General features: G+C 50.2%; 1 protein-coding gene across 1 annotated transcript in view; it reads left to right on the top strand.

Moving 5' to 3' along the window:
* Positions 1-382: 382 nt before the first annotated feature.
* The window catches only part of ITIH2 (inter-alpha-trypsin inhibitor heavy chain 2), a 32,690-nt gene continuing 16,560 nt past the window's right edge, over positions 383-16,512 (top strand). The window contains exons 1-10 of the mRNA XM_075997659.1: positions 383-584; positions 2,707-2,781; positions 5,820-5,852; positions 7,938-8,107; positions 9,065-9,169; positions 10,246-10,408; positions 12,800-12,907; positions 13,467-13,595; positions 14,765-14,881; positions 15,884-16,052. Of these exons, the coding sequence (XP_075853774.1) occupies positions 501-584; positions 2,707-2,781; positions 5,820-5,852; positions 7,938-8,107; positions 9,065-9,169; positions 10,246-10,408; positions 12,800-12,907; positions 13,467-13,595; positions 14,765-14,881; positions 15,884-16,052 (1,153 nt within the window). The 5' untranslated portion in view covers positions 383-500. The remainder of the gene's footprint in view (positions 585-2,706; positions 2,782-5,819; positions 5,853-7,937; positions 8,108-9,064; positions 9,170-10,245; positions 10,409-12,799; positions 12,908-13,466; positions 13,596-14,764; positions 14,882-15,883; positions 16,053-16,512) is intronic.

Genomic DNA, 16,512 nt, shown 5'->3' with positions numbered 1-16,512 from the left:
TCCCACTTTTTCTAAATTTCTCCTGCTTTCATTCAGACCCAAGGATTTTATTTCCAGAAATTTCACTTTAGCTTTTCTCTCTTTCTATTGCTTAGCATAGTTCCTCCCTTGATCCTTTAAAAAAGCATGACCTAAATTACTGTTGGGTCTCTCTGATTTTAAGATCAATAGAAATCAGCAAAAGCAAAAAAAAAAAAAAAAATCACATCCATCTGACCCTGCCCCGTCCTCCCTGGAGCAGCTGCCTCCGGCCTTGCTGTTTGAATAACCTCTGGACGTCCGATCCACCCCCGCAGCTCGAGTTTGAGCTCCAGAACAAATATTTGTTCCAATTCCCAACAAAGTTAGAGAGGTTTGTTTTTTTTTTTTTTTTTGTCTTCTTCTTCTTTCTTACAGCGCACTGTACCCCTCTGTTGTCCCTTTGAACTCGGGTTAGCAGGAAGGAGTGGATTCCTCCCCGGCCACGCGCTCCGGGGAGCTTGGCAGCACCGTCCTGCAGGATGAGACGGCTCACGTGCTTCCTCCTCTGGCTGCTTCTTTCGGAAGCGCCGGGCTTTGAAATCCCCACCAACGGCCTCTCCGAAGTAAGTACTTCCAGAAGACCCCTTGCTGTTGGCGTCTGCATAGCTCAGCAGACAACCTGGTGCTCGGTTGCTGGTCGATGGCCTTACTCTGTGTATGGTGGAAACTCAGGATAAAAGTCGTCTGACGACAGGTGTTTACTGTTACAACTTCCAGAACGTGGATTTACCTTTTAAAGCAGGGGTCCTCAAACTTCTTAAACAGGGGGCCGGTTCACTGTCTCTCGGACCGTCAGAGGGTCGGACTATAGTTTAAAAAAAAAAAAAACTATGAACAAATTCCTATGCACATTGCACATATCTTATTTTGAAGTAAAAAAAAAAAACGGGCAGAAACACCCGCATGTGGCCCTCGGGCTGTAGTTTGAAGACGCCTGTTTTTTTTTTTTTTTTTTTGAGACAGAGTCTCACTTTGTTGCCCAGGCTAGAGTGAGTGCCGTGGCGTCAGCCTAGCTCACAGCAACCTCAATCTCTGGGGCTCAGTGATCCTACTGCCTCAGCCTCCCGAGTAGCTGGGACTACAGGCATGCGCCACCATGCCCGGCTAATTTTTTGTATATGTATTTTTAGTTGGTCAATTAATTTATTTCTATTTTTGGTAGAGACGGGGTCTCGCTCAGGCTGGTTTCGAACTCCTGACCTTGAGCAATCCGCCCGCCTCGGCCTCCCAATGTGCTAGGATTACAGGCTTGAGCCACCACGCCCGGCCCGAGGACGCCTGTTTTAAAGCATGAACAGGCTTTGCACGAGAGGGAAGTCAAGTTCAGCGGGTGGGCATTCTAGCGTGGCATTTATGGACCACCGCTGCTTGTTCCTTACCTAGAAAACGGGGTAATAATAGACCTAACCCAAAGGTTTGCTATGAGAATTAAATGACGTACATAAACTACGTAGCACCCTGTCTGCAGTAGCGAGTGCTTAGTAATTATTAGCTATTAATATGATGATGAAGAAATGCCACCATTGCTTCCTACTTGGAGTGTAAGCAAAGTCTTTATCAAAGCACCGTTGTTTTTTACACCTATGTGAGAATGACTTTTGTAAAAAGGGCATTTTTAAAGAATTTTTAGAATGTTACGGAGGTACGAGCATTTTGGTTACATAATTTGCTTTTGTACAGGTGGATTCAAAGTTACAATTGTGCCCGTCACCCAGACAGGGCGCATTGTACCTGTTAGGTGTGAATTTACCCATCCCCTCCGCTCCCCCTGCCCCTGCCACCTGCTTGGTTCCCATTGAGTTTTACTCCCACATGTGCACGCGGGGCATTTTGAGGATTCCTGTTCCAGGAGAGGATGACAAGTGGTCATCGGGCACAGGGCAGGATCAATTGCCATGGAGCTCAAGGTCTCCTTGTTGGACCCTTAGCCACCAGCGCAGGGAACGTCTTGGACTGAGTCACTCTGAAAGTCAGACAAGAGCTATTTTTATGCCAGAAAAGCGAGGCGTGTTTGGGGGATATCTTAGCAAAGGCAGAGACTTGCAGAGCGGATTATCTACAAAAAAAAAAAAAAAAAAATGCCGAAGAATCTGATGGCATGTTTGCGGGGGGGACATGTCACTCATCTGCTTGGAAATGATCATATTTTCCAACACTTTGGAAACCACTAGAGTGTGTTGGGAGTCTCCGATGGAAGCCAAGTCCTCCCAATGTGTTTGTGCTTTTTCAGGCATTTCTAACTGCTATTCCTTCCATACCTACATTTTCAACTTGGGGAGACGTATGGTTCACACGTCCTCCGTCCAATCAGATGACGCTAATGCCTCCAGACCCACCCGTGTACTTCCCCGGCCCTACCTACCCACCCGGGTACTTCCCCGGCCCCTACCTCATCACCGGGGCCCTTCCACCCCTACCTGTCTCTCCTACCATCTCCCGGCAAACTGAAAAACTGACTTCCCGCATCCAGCAAATTTGAGGATGTTAAATTCCGCTTTGACACCTCTGAGACCTAACTAGCAAACATAAATACAGGGAAGAAATAATTGTATTTTAAAAAATGAGATTGCTCATAAGGGAGGAGGGGAAAGATTATAAAATAATATGATAAATACCACCAGCTGCCTCTTTGGCTCTAGATCTATTTTTTAAAATAAAAATTAACACCCTCGATTCTTTTGTAAGTTCGTAGACTATGAAGACCTTGTGGAAGTGGCCCCAGGCGAATTTCAATTTGCCCCAGAGAACCGGCGGCAGCAGGTAAGCTTTCTGCTTTCCTTCCAGAGGGTGGCACGGAGGACAGAGATGGTGGCTGAAGGGGTAAGAGAAGGAGAAAGATGCCTTTTGCTAGAGTTTCTCAAGAGCTTTGATTTTTAGCAGAGAAGAGCCCAGTGGTTTTGCAGCTGGGTGGAAGCATTGTCCAGGTGAGGTGCAGTCAGACCTCCACGTGGCTGTCTGGCAGCCTCCAAACCTCATCAGTCACCTTAGCCCCTTAAGGTGTGTTTTCTCCAAAATTTAAGATTATGGAATGATTGTAATGCCTTATAAGGACTTTCCTTTCTTTTCTTTCTTCTCTCTTTTTTTTTTTTTTCCTTTTTTCGAGACGAGGTCTTGCTCTGTTGCCCAGGCTAGAGTGCAGTGGCATCATCATAGCTCACTGCAGCCTCAAACTCCTGGGCTCAAGAGATCCTCCTGCCTCAGCCTCCCGAGTAGCTGGGACTACAGGCACGAGCCACACGACACCTGGCTAATTTTTCTATTTTTAGTAGAGACGAGGTCTTGTTCTTGCTCAGGCTGGTCTTGGACTCTTGAGCTCAAGCGATCCTCCTGCCTCGGCCTCCCAGAGTGCTGGGATCACGGGCACAAGCCAGTGCGCCCGGCCTCAGGATGACTTTTCTTGTTCCAGTAGTGACAGACACTTCCCGTTGCAGCCTCATACTCTCCTTCCTCCCGTCACTGTGTCTTGGGGAGTGGCTCAGACCTGGCCACACCGGAGGCTCCACCCACCAGTGGCCGCCTGGGTGGCCAAAATCCTTATTAATGGGGCCACACATGCTGAGAAAGGAGTTATACATGGAGGCAGGGAGCGCTGAGCTGACCAGTGACTTATTTTGTATGGGTATGAATTTTTTGCTTTCTTCTATAAGTCTAAGTTTTTATTTTTATTTTTTTGTAGAACAATAATATTAAAACCTAATAGGCAAGACCTCTCATCGGCCACAAGAAAGAAAAATTAGTCTTTGAGCGTTGCATTCAAGAAGTCTAAATAGGCCGGGTGCGGTGGCTCACGCCTGTAATCCTAGCTCTCTGGGAGGCCGAGGCGGGAGGATGGCTCGAGGTCAGAAGTTCGAAACCAGCCTGAGCAAGAGCGAGACCCCATCTCTACTATAAATGGAAAGAAATTCATTGGCCAACTACAAATATATACAAAAATCAGCCGGGCATGGTGGCGCATGCCTGTAGTCCCAGCTACTCGGGAGGCTGAGGCAGGAGGATTGCTTGAGCCCAGGAGTTTGAGGTTGCTGTGAGCTAGGCTGACGCCATGGCACTCACTCTAGCTGGGGCAACAAAAGGAGACTCTGTCTCAAAAAAAAAAAAAAAAAAAGAAGTCTAAATAAAGGCAACCAGTGATGCCACTGTGTCACAGCACTAGAACCTCAGTTCACCCCAGACCAGGCTAGCTGAGCTTCTACCTGACACCTGCCTGATTACTTTAAAATCCAGTAGACATTAAGTGTTCCCCCATCACTCTTTTTTTTTTTTTTTTTTTTGAGACAGAGTCTCGCTTTGTTGTCCAGGCTAGAGTGAGTGCCGTGGCGTCAGCCTAGCTCACAGCAACCTCAAACTCCTGGGCTAGAGAGATCCTTCTGCCTCAGCCTCCCAAGTAGCTGGGACTACAGGCATGCGCCACCATGCCCGGCTAATTTTTTTATATACATATCAGTTGGCCAATTAATTTCTTTCTATTTATAGTAGAGACGGGGTCTCGCTCTTGCTCAGGCTGGTTTCGAACTCCTGACCTTGAGCAATCCTCCCGCCTCGGCCTCCCAGAGAGCTAGGATTACAGGCGTGAGCCACCGCGCCCGGCCCTCCCCCATCACTCTTGAGCCATTCGGTTTTCACAGGCAAGAAGGTGACCTTCGTCCATGCCCCCAGGACAGTCATTCGGTGGAGAATCCCCTCGTGTGGTGCTTAAGAGCACAGAACTTTCCAGACTTGGCTCCAGGGCTGCACCAAGGAGGAAACACACCAAAGTCACCACTCTCACGTGGCTTAGTCTGAAGGGGGCGGCAGAGCTTAATCTAACCATCCCTCAAATAGAATGGATAGTTATTAATATAAATAATAGAATGGATAAGTATTAATATAAAACAAAGCGGGAGCTCTGAAGGAGGAAATATGCTGCTAATGAAAACAGTTAGGGAAGGAAGCTGACCTGGTCTGGGGGGTGGGGGGCCAGAGGAGTGGGGATCTGAAGCATGAGTAGGAGTTCGCTCTGTGTGGGAGTAGGGGGGCAGAGAGGGCCTGGCAGGAGGGGCATCACACACGGTGGGAACAGCAAGTCCAGAGCCCCAGGGTAGAACGGAACATCGAGGTCAACATTCCACTGAATAAAACATAAACCAGACAAATAGAGTAACGGGGCTATAGGCTACCCGGTACGCATGTGGCTGAATGTTTTTATTTTAAAATATTGGTTTTGGCCGGGCGCTGTGGCTCACGCCTGTAATCCTAGCACTCTGGAAGGCCGAGGCGGGCGGATCGCTCGAGGTCAGTAGTTCGAAACCAGCCTGAGCAAGAGCGAGACCCCGTCTCTACTAAAAGTAGAAAGAAATTAATCGGCCAACTAATATATATAGAAAAAAATCAGCCGGGCATGGTGGCGCATGCCTGTAGTCCCAGCTACTCGGGAGGCTGAGGCAGGAGGATGGCTTGAGCCCAGGAGTCTGAGGTTGCTGTGAGCAAGGCTGACACCACGGCACTCACTCTAGCCTGGGCAACAGAGTGAGACTCTGTCTCAAAAAATATATATATGAAAATAAAAATGCTGGTTTGGGCATTATATCAAAGAGTGACGTACGTGCGATCATAAATGGTGGGGAAACTTTGTTCGGAGAAACTCACGGGTGGGAAAATCGTTTTCAAGAATAGTTGACAGATACATCTCCGCTCCAGTGAGTGAATGATAGCTCAGGATTGCAGAGAAAAGAAATGTCTCCGACTGGGAGAATGGTTTTTGCCCTGGAGGTCATAAGTAACACCCGGCTGAAGAATGATTGTCTAACTTCCTTCCACAGAGAAGCCTTTCCGGAGAATCGGGAGAACGGGCGGTAAGTTGACTTTGATTTTGATTCTGTTACAAATTGATGCCAGAATGATTTTCTTGTTAACTATTACCGGGAAATCAATCCAGCTGTCTCCTTTTGTCTTCATCGCTGTTTGCCTGGCTTGCAAAACACCCCCTTACCCAATGCTGTTTGGACGTGTTTCTGAAACTCAGCATTGACAAGGGTACAGTATTTTCAAACAGGAGAGAGGCCACCAAGACCTGGGATGTCCTCTCTCTGTATTTCCTGCAGTTTTATCCACAGCAGCGTAGGTGTCACCCCTCCGTACGCATTATTTATTCCAACTTAACCGTTTTGGTTTAAAATAGGGCCCCTGACAGCCTTGGGGAATGAAAGAGAGGCTGTGGCAAGGAGCTCCTAGACATAAAATGCCCCGGTTCCCTGAGACGTTCAAAGTAGACCCTCCCGTGTTAAGAAAACAGCCCACGGAAGCGGTTTATGCTGTGCTTCCTGCTCCGAACAGATGGAAACTGCCAGAAATGCACACTTACCTGGAAGGACAGACAAGCAAATTAGCCTGGATTTTCTCTTGGCTTGAGGCGAGCTGCGTGTTAATTAACCAGAAGGTTTAATCTCGGGGGTTTAATGACACCTAGCATTGAAAGAAGCAAATCCTTTTGGAGAAAAAAGCAAAGTCTAATGGGTCACAGAATTGCCGTAGACCTGAAGAAGCTCTGAGCCACCTGCTAAAAGATGTGGGTTTTTCGAGCCTTGCCTTTGATCAAACTGATGTCCTGTGATTCTTTTACACTGGGGGCTGCTTTAGATCAGCAGAGATGGGGAAAGAGGGTCCAGGGAGTTGGACCAAAAATTGCATCACACTCTGTGATAAATGCTCATTGTACACTTCCATCCGTGTTCTCATAGCTTGTTTTAATCGGGGGCACGAGGAAAAGACCGACGGTGAAATCGTAACAGATGAGATTGAAGAGAGTGGGGGCTGTGGGGGTTTGGGGGGGCCATATGTGTGTTTGCACCCCACGGCGCCCCGGCTGCACCTCACTCTGGGGATACAGCCGGGGTCCCCTTCCAACCCCGACACCCTGAATCCTCTCCCCGCTGTGGTCCTGTCTCGAGAGCTATTTCCTGGACTTCCTCAATCCAATCTGGCTCCCACATCCCTTTCTACTTATAGCCTAAGTTTTTAAACACCATTTTTTATTTATTTTTTTTTTTTTTGAGACAGAGTCTCACTCTGTTGCCCTGGCTAGAGTGCTGTGGCGTCAGCCTAGCTCATAGCAACCTCAGACTCCTGGGCTCAAGCGATCCTCCTGCCTCAGCCTCCCGAGTAGCTGGGACTACAGGCATGCGCCACCATGCCTGGCTAATTTGTTCTATATATGTGTTAGTTGGCCAATTAATTTCTTTCTATTTTTAGTAGAGACGGGGTCTTGCTCTTGCTCAGGCTGGTTTCGAACTCCTGACCTTGAGCGATCCTCCCGCCTCTGCCTCCCAGAGTGCTAGGATGACAGTAAACACCATTATTAATAGACTCCTCAGGCCGGGCGCACACCTGTAATCCTAGCTCTCTGAGAGGCCAAGGCGTGCGGATTGCTCAAGTTCAGGAGTTTGAAACCAGCCTGAGCAAGAGCAAGACCCCCGCCTCTACTATAAATAGAAAGAAATTAATTGGCCAACTAAAAATATATACAAAAAATCAGCCGGGCATGGTGGCGCATGTCTGTAATCCCAGCTACTCGGGAGGCTGAGGCAGGAGGATCGCTTGAGCCCAGGAGTCTGAGGTTGCTGTGAGCTAGGCTGATGCCAGGGCACTCACTCTAGCCTGGGCAACAAATCAAGACTCTGTCTCAAAAAAAAAAAAAAAAGAAAAATAGACTTCTTAATCTAAAAAGGCATCTCAGGGTGTCTGGAAACAAAGGCAGACCTCTGCCTGTGGCGAAGTCCAAGAAGTTAAGCGAATGCTTAATAACCCCAGAGCTATAACCTACCGATGCCCCAGAACTGTGCGCACGTGACAGGAGACATGGGCCACCGTTCGCACGACGGCGAAGTGAAGGTCTGTGAGATTTCGCTGTCCGTACAGTTGTGCTTTCTTGCCATTTTCAGGACGAGGTCGATCAAGTAACTCTTCACAGCTATAAAGTCCAGTCCACCATCACCTCTCGTTCGGCCACCACCGTCATTCAGAGCAAAGTGGTGAACAACTCCCCCGAGCCCCAGAACGTCGTGTTTGACGTGCAGATTCCCAAGGGAGCCTTCATCACCAACTTCTCCATGTGAGTGAGTCCCAGGTTGAGCCAGAAACTGCATATGCCCCGCTCCCGGGATCAAAACCCCTCTTGGTCAGAAGGGACCTTCGTGCTCAACTGTTCCAATGGTTCTCACCTCTAGAGCCAAGCACCTACCTGGCAGAGAGGGTCACCGGGCGTGGGGCCCAATCCTTTGTTTGATCTGTTGGAAGGATCAGAATTGGTGAAGGATTTGCATATATATATATATATATATTTTTTTTTTTTAAGACATATTCTCACTCTGTTGCCCAGGCTAGAGTGCCGTGGTGTCAGCCTAGCTCACAGCAACCTCCAACTCCTGGGCTCAAGCAATCCTCCTGCCTCAGCCTCCCGAGTCGCTGGGACTACAGGCATGCGCCACCATGCCCAGCTAATTTTTTTTCTATATATTTTTAGTTGGCCAATTAATTTCTTTCTATTTTTAGTAGAGATGGGGGGGGGGTCCTCGCTCTTGCTCAGGCTGGTTTCGAACTCCTGAGCTCAAGCAATCCTCCCGCCTCAGCCTCCCAGAGTTCTAGGATTACAGGAGTGAGCCACTGCACCCGGCCACGAGCCAAATTCTTAACTCGGAGAAGAATGTGCTGATGAACCCAATGTAATGAGACATTTAGTGATTTATCTGTCACTTCTCCTGGTTGCATGGGTCATTATCCATGGATACCCAAGAAGAAGGATACCATTTGAAAACGAGGGAAGAGTTTAAACACAAAGAGCAGTACCCGAGGGAAAGTTTTTAGGATGGGAGGCTCCCTCGCCCCTCTCAAATCACACAGTCACATGAAGGACATCTTGTCTATGAGTTATTCCGATGTCTCTTCTTGTTTCTTACAGGTGCAAAATGATCGTTGCTACCCGTTCATTACACCAAGCTTGCTGGGTCGTTTCTGTTGCTTTGCTAAGGCTGCTATTCTCACCAATAGGTTGCCTTCTGCTGTTTTCTAGGACTGTGGATGGCACGACATTCAGGAGTTCCATTAAGGAGAAAACCGTGGGCAAAGCCCTCTACTCCCAGGCGAGAGCGAAAGGCAAGACGACGGGCTTGGTGAGGTAAGGCCTGGGTGAGCAGGACTCGCCCTCTCATCTCCAAGGGGGCTTCCTCTCTTCTCCCCTCACCCAGCGGCAAACCAGCCGTTTTCTCTTTAAAACCATTAATGCCTCAAAATCACTAATCACACTGGACCCAGTATGTACAGTGACCAAATAAGTTCTTACACTACAAATATATATTCGACATGATGAAATAATAGAATTCCTCTAAAATATAGACAGAGGCCAGGTGCAGCGGCTCACGCCTGTAGTCCCAGCACTTTGGGAGGCTCAGGCAAGAGGATCGCTTGAGGCCATGAGTTCGAGACCAGCCTGGGCAACATAGCGAGACAGATAATAAGAAAAATTTACAGATAATAAGAAAAAGTAGCTGGGAGTGATGGCGCACGCCTGTAGTCCCAGCTACTTGGGAGGCTGAGGCAGGAGGATCTCTTGAGCCCAGGAGTTGGAGGCTGCAGTGAGCTTTGATCGCACCACTGCACTCCAGCCTGGGTGACAGAGGGAGACCCTGTCTCTAAAAAAAAAAATAGTAAAATAAAATAAAATAGAAAAATAGAAAAATAAAGACTTCTGGAGTGAGTCTCCTCCACAGCAGCATAGGAAATGTGTGCCGTCTTTGCAGTCGTCTGACCGTGGGTGTGAGTCCTGGTCCTCCAGTTGGCTGGCGGTGGGGTCTCAAGCAGGTTCCTCACCCTCTATGAGCCTCGTCTGTCTGAAAGATCAGGGTGACATCGGGTGATATCCCGTCCCGCAGAGCTGCTGCATCAGTGGTGACCTATGGCAGGTTCGTGGCCCAGAACAGGAACCAATGGCTAGTAGCTTTTTGCAGGTGGCACTCAAATCAGTAAGAAGCTCCGGAAGTAGAAGATCAGGTCGGAGAGGAGACTGACCCTCTTGGTGGGATTAACTGGGTCTAGACGTTTGCACTTTTCTCCAGGGTGCGGGCGGCTCATTTCCATGAGCAACTGAGAGGCTGGGTCTCCCAGGAGAGCCTCCACCTAGCCCTCTGCCTAGATCCCGGGTCCTGCAGCTCGGCGGTGCGCGTGGCGACTTACGTTGGGGGCTCTCTCCTTTAGGAGCGGGGCTCTCGATATGGAGACCTTCAAAACCGAAGTGAACGTCCTTCCCGGGGCAAAGGTGCAGTTCGAACTCCAGTACCAGGAGGTGAAGTGGAGGAAGCTGGGGTCCTACGAGCACAGGCTTTCCCTGCAGCCGGGACGGCTGGCCAAGCACCTGGAGGTGAGCGTGGCTTTGGAGGGTGGACAGTGGCCCTGGACTCTCACGGTCTCCATCCCCGATTTATACTTCCTGGTTGTCGTCGCTATGTGAGGCGTTGGATGCCAGTCGACTCTGCAGGTGCACCGAACAGGTCACGGGTTTGGAGGGAGCCGTGTCCCGGTGGATTTCGGCGTCAGCTCTGCCCCTCATCAGCTGTGCTGGAGTAGTTTCCTACGGCTACTGCCGTAAGAAATTGCTGCGAGGCCGGGCGCGGTGGCTCACGCCTGTAATCCCGCCACTCTGGGAGGCCGAGGCGGGAGGATGGCTTGAAGTCAGTAGTTCGAGACCAGCCTGAACAAGAGCGAACCCCCGTCTCTACTAAAAATAGAAGGACAGTAATTGGCCAACCAAAAATATATAGAAACAAGTTAGCCGGGCATGGTGGCGCATGCCCGTAGTCCCAGCCCAGGAGTCTGAGGTTGCTGTGAGGGAGGCTGACTCCACGGCACTCACTCTAGCCCGGGCAACAGAGTGAGACTCTGTCTCAAAAAAAAAAAAAAAAAAAAAGAAAGAAAAGAAAAGAAATTGCTGCGAACTGCGCAGAGCACAACAGAAATTTATCCTCTTGCAGAGGTCTGAAACCAAGGTGTCAGCAGAGCCACGCTCCCCTTGGGAGCTCTACAGGAGGGTCTGTCCCTTGCTGCTCCTGCTGTCTGGCAGCCGCTGGCCTCCCTTGACTTGTGACATGTCACTCCAATCTCTTCCTCCGTGGTCACATCACCTATCTCCTCCTCTGAGCATCTCAGATCCCGCTCTGTCTCTCTCCTGTGAGAGCACCTGTCATTGGGTTTGGGCCCACCAGCTACTACAGGACGATCCTCAATTGCATCTGCAGAAACCCTGTTTCCAAATAAATTCACGTGCACGCGTTCCAGAGATTTGATACAGCCATATCTTTAGGGTGTTGCCATCTTCAACCCACAACGCCCATCTCCGGGGACCGGTTATCCTGAGTCTCTGCTGTCTCAGCAGTGTAGAAACGATACTGTAGCAGTGGCTCACGCCTGCGACTCCAGCACTTGGGGAGGCCGAAGCGGGAGGGTCTCTTGAGACCAGGAGTTTGAGACCAGCCTGGGCAACATAGCGAGACCCCACCTCTACAAGAGGATGCTATAGCATACTTTGTTCCCTAGTTCTAAGTGAGGTGAATCCACGGAACTGGGTAGCAGATAATAGGTGCTCAATGAGTGTTAAGTTGGTTATCTTCCCTGCCACCCTGCCCATCACCGCTGCAGGGAAGCAAGGCCTTTGACATTCCTTGCACCCACCGTCTCTTGAACTCACTTGCGCTGTCATCTTCTCATCTTTTCTCTTCTCTTCTCTTCTCTTCTCTTCTCTTCTCTTCTCTTCTCTTCTCTTCTCTTCTCTTCTCTTCTCTTCTCTTCTCTTCTCTTCTTTCTTTCTTTCTTTCTTTCTTTCTTTCTTTCTTTCTTTCTTTCTTTCTTTCTTTCTTTCTTTCTTTCTTTCTTTCTTTCTTTCTTTCTTTCTGACAGAGTCTCACTCTGTTTCCCGGGCTAGAGTGCCGTGGCATCAGCCTAGCTCCCAGCAACCTCAATCTCCTGGGCTCAAGCAATCCTCCTGCCTCAGCCTCCCGAGTAGCTGGGACTACAGGCATGCGCCACCATGCCCGGCTAAATTTTTTCTATATATATTTTTAGTTGGCCAATTAATGTCTTTCTATTTTACAGTAGAGACGGGGTCTCGCTCTTGCTCAGGCTTGTTTTGAACTCCTGACCTAGAGTAATCCTCCCGCCTCGGCCTCCCAGAGTGCTAGGATGACAGGCTAGGATGACAGGCGTGATCATCTTCTTGTCTCGATGTAAAGTCTGAAATGCTTTTTTCTTTGCTTAAATCTTGGTGGCATCATATGAACCTGTTGGGTAAGAGGCAGAGTGAGGCAACCAGGGGCGAGCACTAGCCGACCCGCCTGTCCGCCCGGCAGATGGGAGAGTAATGGCCCAGAGACACAGGAGATGAAAGGGGACGAGCTAATCATGGTGACGTTTTCATTCCCATTTGAAAAGCGGCACAGCTGATAAGTAACGTCCTCCTTTTCCCCCTAGCACTGTGAACGGTCTTGCAAATCAAAAGGCTAGGATAGATCGAAGAAGGGGAATTAAATCCCGGGGGAATGAGGCCGTAGACCATGACCACTGGGTTGACAGAAGCGGGTTTAGATGACCCGCGTCCCGGGGAATCTGTAAAAGCACCTGCAGAAGCGACCATGGAGCCGTGCTGGGAAAACCCGAAGATGAGAACAGCGTCAGAGGACTTCATAGTAATTTTCCTTCTTGCTTAAAGATCCTTTAGAGGCTTTTAATGCTTTGGGTACTTCTTCTTCCCCACCCTCAGGTGGACGTGTGGGTCATCGAACCTCAGGGACTAAGATTTCTTCACGTCCCCGACACCTTTGAAGGCCACTTCGATGGAGTTCCGGTCATCTCTAAGGGACACCAGAAGGTACCGTGAGCCCTGCACGCCTTCCACGGGGCACGCAAGACAGCACCCCCAGCCACGCGGTTCCCTCTGGGCACGAGGCTGTCCCTGTCGGAGCCTCGTGGTTCCCCCCCGAGTCACCCACTTGACCGGCAGCCAAGAGGAGAGGCAGCTTTCTAATAACAAAGCGGCAGGTTTCCATCGACCGCAGCAAGAGCAAGGCGGGGTCCTTCTCCCCGCCCCCGTGGCCAGCGATGACCAGCTGTGACTCCTCTAGGGTCAAACTGCTCCAAGAGCCTCTCACAGAGTCTTTCCGGAGCCTGTGGTCGTCCCTTCCATGGGGGGTGGAGGAAACTCTTTGATCTCTTTTAAAAAGGCCTCAAGCCAGGCGAGCAGACAGCGCTGCAGGCTGCCGATGCTCCCCCCTCGAGAGCCCCGGCTGGGTCCCTGACGCCAGGGACAAGCGTTCGCCGCTGCCCGCGTGCAGCAGGGCCACCGGGCAGCGCCTCCTCCCCCGCGTGTGCTGCCGGGCCCTCACCCGAGAGGGCTGGGGCGGGGGCTCTGACACCCCTGTCCTTTGCAGGCGCACGTGTCCTTCAAGCCCACGGTGGAGCAGCAGAGGATATGCCCCAGCTGCCTGGAGACCGCCGTGGACGGCGAGCTGGTGGTGGTGTACGATGTGAACAGAGAGGAGAAGGCTGGGGAGCTCGAGGTGAGTGCAGAGGGACGCCGGCGCCACCGCCAGGCTGACGCCACAGGCCGCGGTAAGCGTTGCCAGCTGCAGAGAGCAGACTGAAATGGTGTTCCTCTAATATGTCACTAAGCATCATTTTTTTTTTTTTGAGACAGAGTCTCACTTTGTTGCCCAGGCTAGAGTGAGTGCCGTGGCGTCAGCCTAGCTCACAGCAACCTCAGACTCCTGGGCTCAAGCGATCCTCCTGCCTCAGCCTCCCGAGTAGCTGGGACTGCAGGGATGCGCCACCGTGCCCGGCTGATTTCTTTCTATATTTTTACTTGGCCAATTAATTTCTTTCTATTTATAGTAGAGACGGGGTCTCGCTCTTGCTCAGGCTGGTTTCAAACTTCTGGCCTCGAGCAATCCGCCCGCCTCGGCCTCCCAGAGAGCTAGGATTACAGGCGTGAGCCACCAAACCCGGCCGAGCATCACCTTTTATGCCATAAAAACTAAATAAGGCCGGGCATGGTTGCTCAGGCTTATAATCCTAGCACTCTGGGAGGCCGAGGCAGGCGGATCGCTCCAGGTCAGGAGTTCGAAACCAGCCTGAGCAAGAGCGAGACCCCCGTCTCTACTATAAATGGAAAGAAATTAATTGGCCAACTAATACACATAGGAAAAATAAATAAATAAGCGAGGCATGGTGGCGCATGCCTGTAGTCCCAGCTACTTGGGAGGCTGAGGCAGGAGGATCGCTTGAGCCCAGGAGTTGGAGGTTGCTGTGAGCTAGGCTGATGCCACGGCACTCACTCTAGCCTGGGCAACAAAAGCGAGACTCTGTCTCAAAAAAAAAAAAAAAAAAAAAAAACTAAATAAGGCCGAGGTGGCTCACGCCTATAATCCTAGCATTCTGGGAGGCCAAGGCGGGAGGATCTCTTGAGGTCAGGAGGTTGAGGCTGCAGGGAGCTATGATGACACCACGGCAGAGGCTGTCTATAAAGACGGGTGACACAGAGTGCAGTGGAGTGGACTCTCTGCTGGGAAGGCGCGGCCCCCCACGGGACAGGAACAGGGGAGCAGGCAGGGGAAGGGGAGACGGGCGGGCGGCCAAGCTCGCACCTCCTCACCTCTCCTCTCCGGCCCCCGTCTCCCGACCTTCTGAACATCGGCCAGGATCTGGCTCACAGACATCTTCTGTTTTTCAGGTATTCAATGGATATTTTGTGCACTTCTTCGCTCCTGAAAACCTGGACCCGATTCCCAAAAACATCCTCTTTGTCATAGATGTGAGCGGTTCTATGTGGGGGATTAAAATGAAACAGGTAAATAAACGCCCCTGGTTTGCAGGGGTAATGCGGGGCCCTCCCTGGCTTCTTGGATCCCTTCCCGAAATGCGACGTTCGATCTTTCCTCTTCCCCTTTCAGGGCGAAAATTCAGGGACCGTGGCTACTGACTGAGGGTGTGAACTCCGCCCAAAGTTTTGAGATTATTACACATTCACAGGACGTGCACCCCAATCTTTACCCTCGTAAAATTCTCTTCCTTCTCATCTCCCTCTTTCTGGCTTCCTCTTCCCTCTCTTCCTCTCCTTCCTCTTCTGCGTCCAAAATTTCCTTGAAAAACTGTCTCTTTGACCTCTTTGAAAAATTTCATCTCTTCCATCACCTCCTCTCACACCTCCGATCACTCTTATACCCCTTCAGTTCTTCGGCATAATGTTTTACTTTGATATCTTGCCATAGTTCACGTGCAACTTTTAAATCGATACGTACATAACAAAATAAGGCAGTAAAAGTTTAAGCAACAAGAAGGCCAGGCGCGGTGGCTCACACCTGTAATCCCAGCACTTCGGGAGGCCGAGGAGGGAGGATTGCTTGAGGCCAGGAGTTCAAGACACAGCCTGAGCAACATGTGAGATATCTGTGTCTAGAAAAAAAAAATAGAAAAATTAGCTGGGCTTGGTGGTGCACACCTGTAGAACCAGCTACTTGGGAGGCTGGGGCAGGAGGACCACTTGAGGCCAGGAGTTTGAGGTTGCAGTGAGCTGTGCTGATGCCACTGCGCTCTAGCCTGGAACATTCTAGTCTAGAACAAGACTCTGTCTCAAAAAGAAAAGAAAAGAATAAAAAAGAGCCAATAATAACATGTTCAGAATAAGCGAAGGGTAGGTCTGTGTTGACTGAGGTGAGTTTAAGAGGTTTTCTAGAAGAAGTTTAGCTCGAGCCAGTACTTGATGGATGACCAGGATCAATGACTGGTCTTCCTAGCTTCTTCTTAGGCTTAGACTTCATATAAAGAGACCCTTCATTCTCTTTCGAAATAGACAGTGGAAGCAATGAAGACCATATTGGATGACCTACGAGCGGAAGACCAATTCTCTGTGGTTGATTTCAACCAGAACGTTCGAACCTGGAGAAATGACCTGGTTTCAGCTACTAAAACACAGGTCGAAGACGCCAAGAGGTACATTGAGAAAATCCAGCCCAGCGGAGGTGAGTGGGTTTGGCCGAAAGCCCAGAGAGAAGCTTCCGTGGTTCACGTAAGCAGCGTCGCGCCGTAGCATGGTGGTCTTCGCACGGTCTAGAGTGGGCTGCCTTCAATCATGCCTTTATTGGTAAATGACGAATACTAAGTTTGTGGTGCAAGCGCGACACATGATCCAGCCCACACAGGTTTTAACCATCCCAACCTTCCCTAGAAAAGGGCTCTGGAGGCCGGGCGCGGTGGTTCGCGCCTGTCATCCTAGCACTCTGGGAGGCCGAGGCGGGAGGATCGCTAGAGGTCAGGAGTTCGAAACCAGCCTGAGCAAGAGCGAGACCCTGTCTCTACTAAAAAATAGAAAGAAATTAATTGGCCAACTAATCTATAGAGAAAAAATTAGCCGGGCCTGTGGTCCCAGCTACTTGGGAGGCTGAGGCAGGAGGATCACTGGAGCCCAGGAGTTGGAGGTTG

Source organism: Microcebus murinus, chromosome 25, assembly GCF_040939455.1.
Source record: "Microcebus murinus isolate Inina chromosome 25, M.murinus_Inina_mat1.0, whole genome shotgun sequence".
Lineage (NCBI taxonomy): Eukaryota > Metazoa > Chordata > Mammalia > Primates > Cheirogaleidae > Microcebus > Microcebus murinus.
The sequence above is the reverse complement of the archived record's forward strand: the minus strand, read 5'-3'. Positions and strand labels throughout refer to the sequence as shown.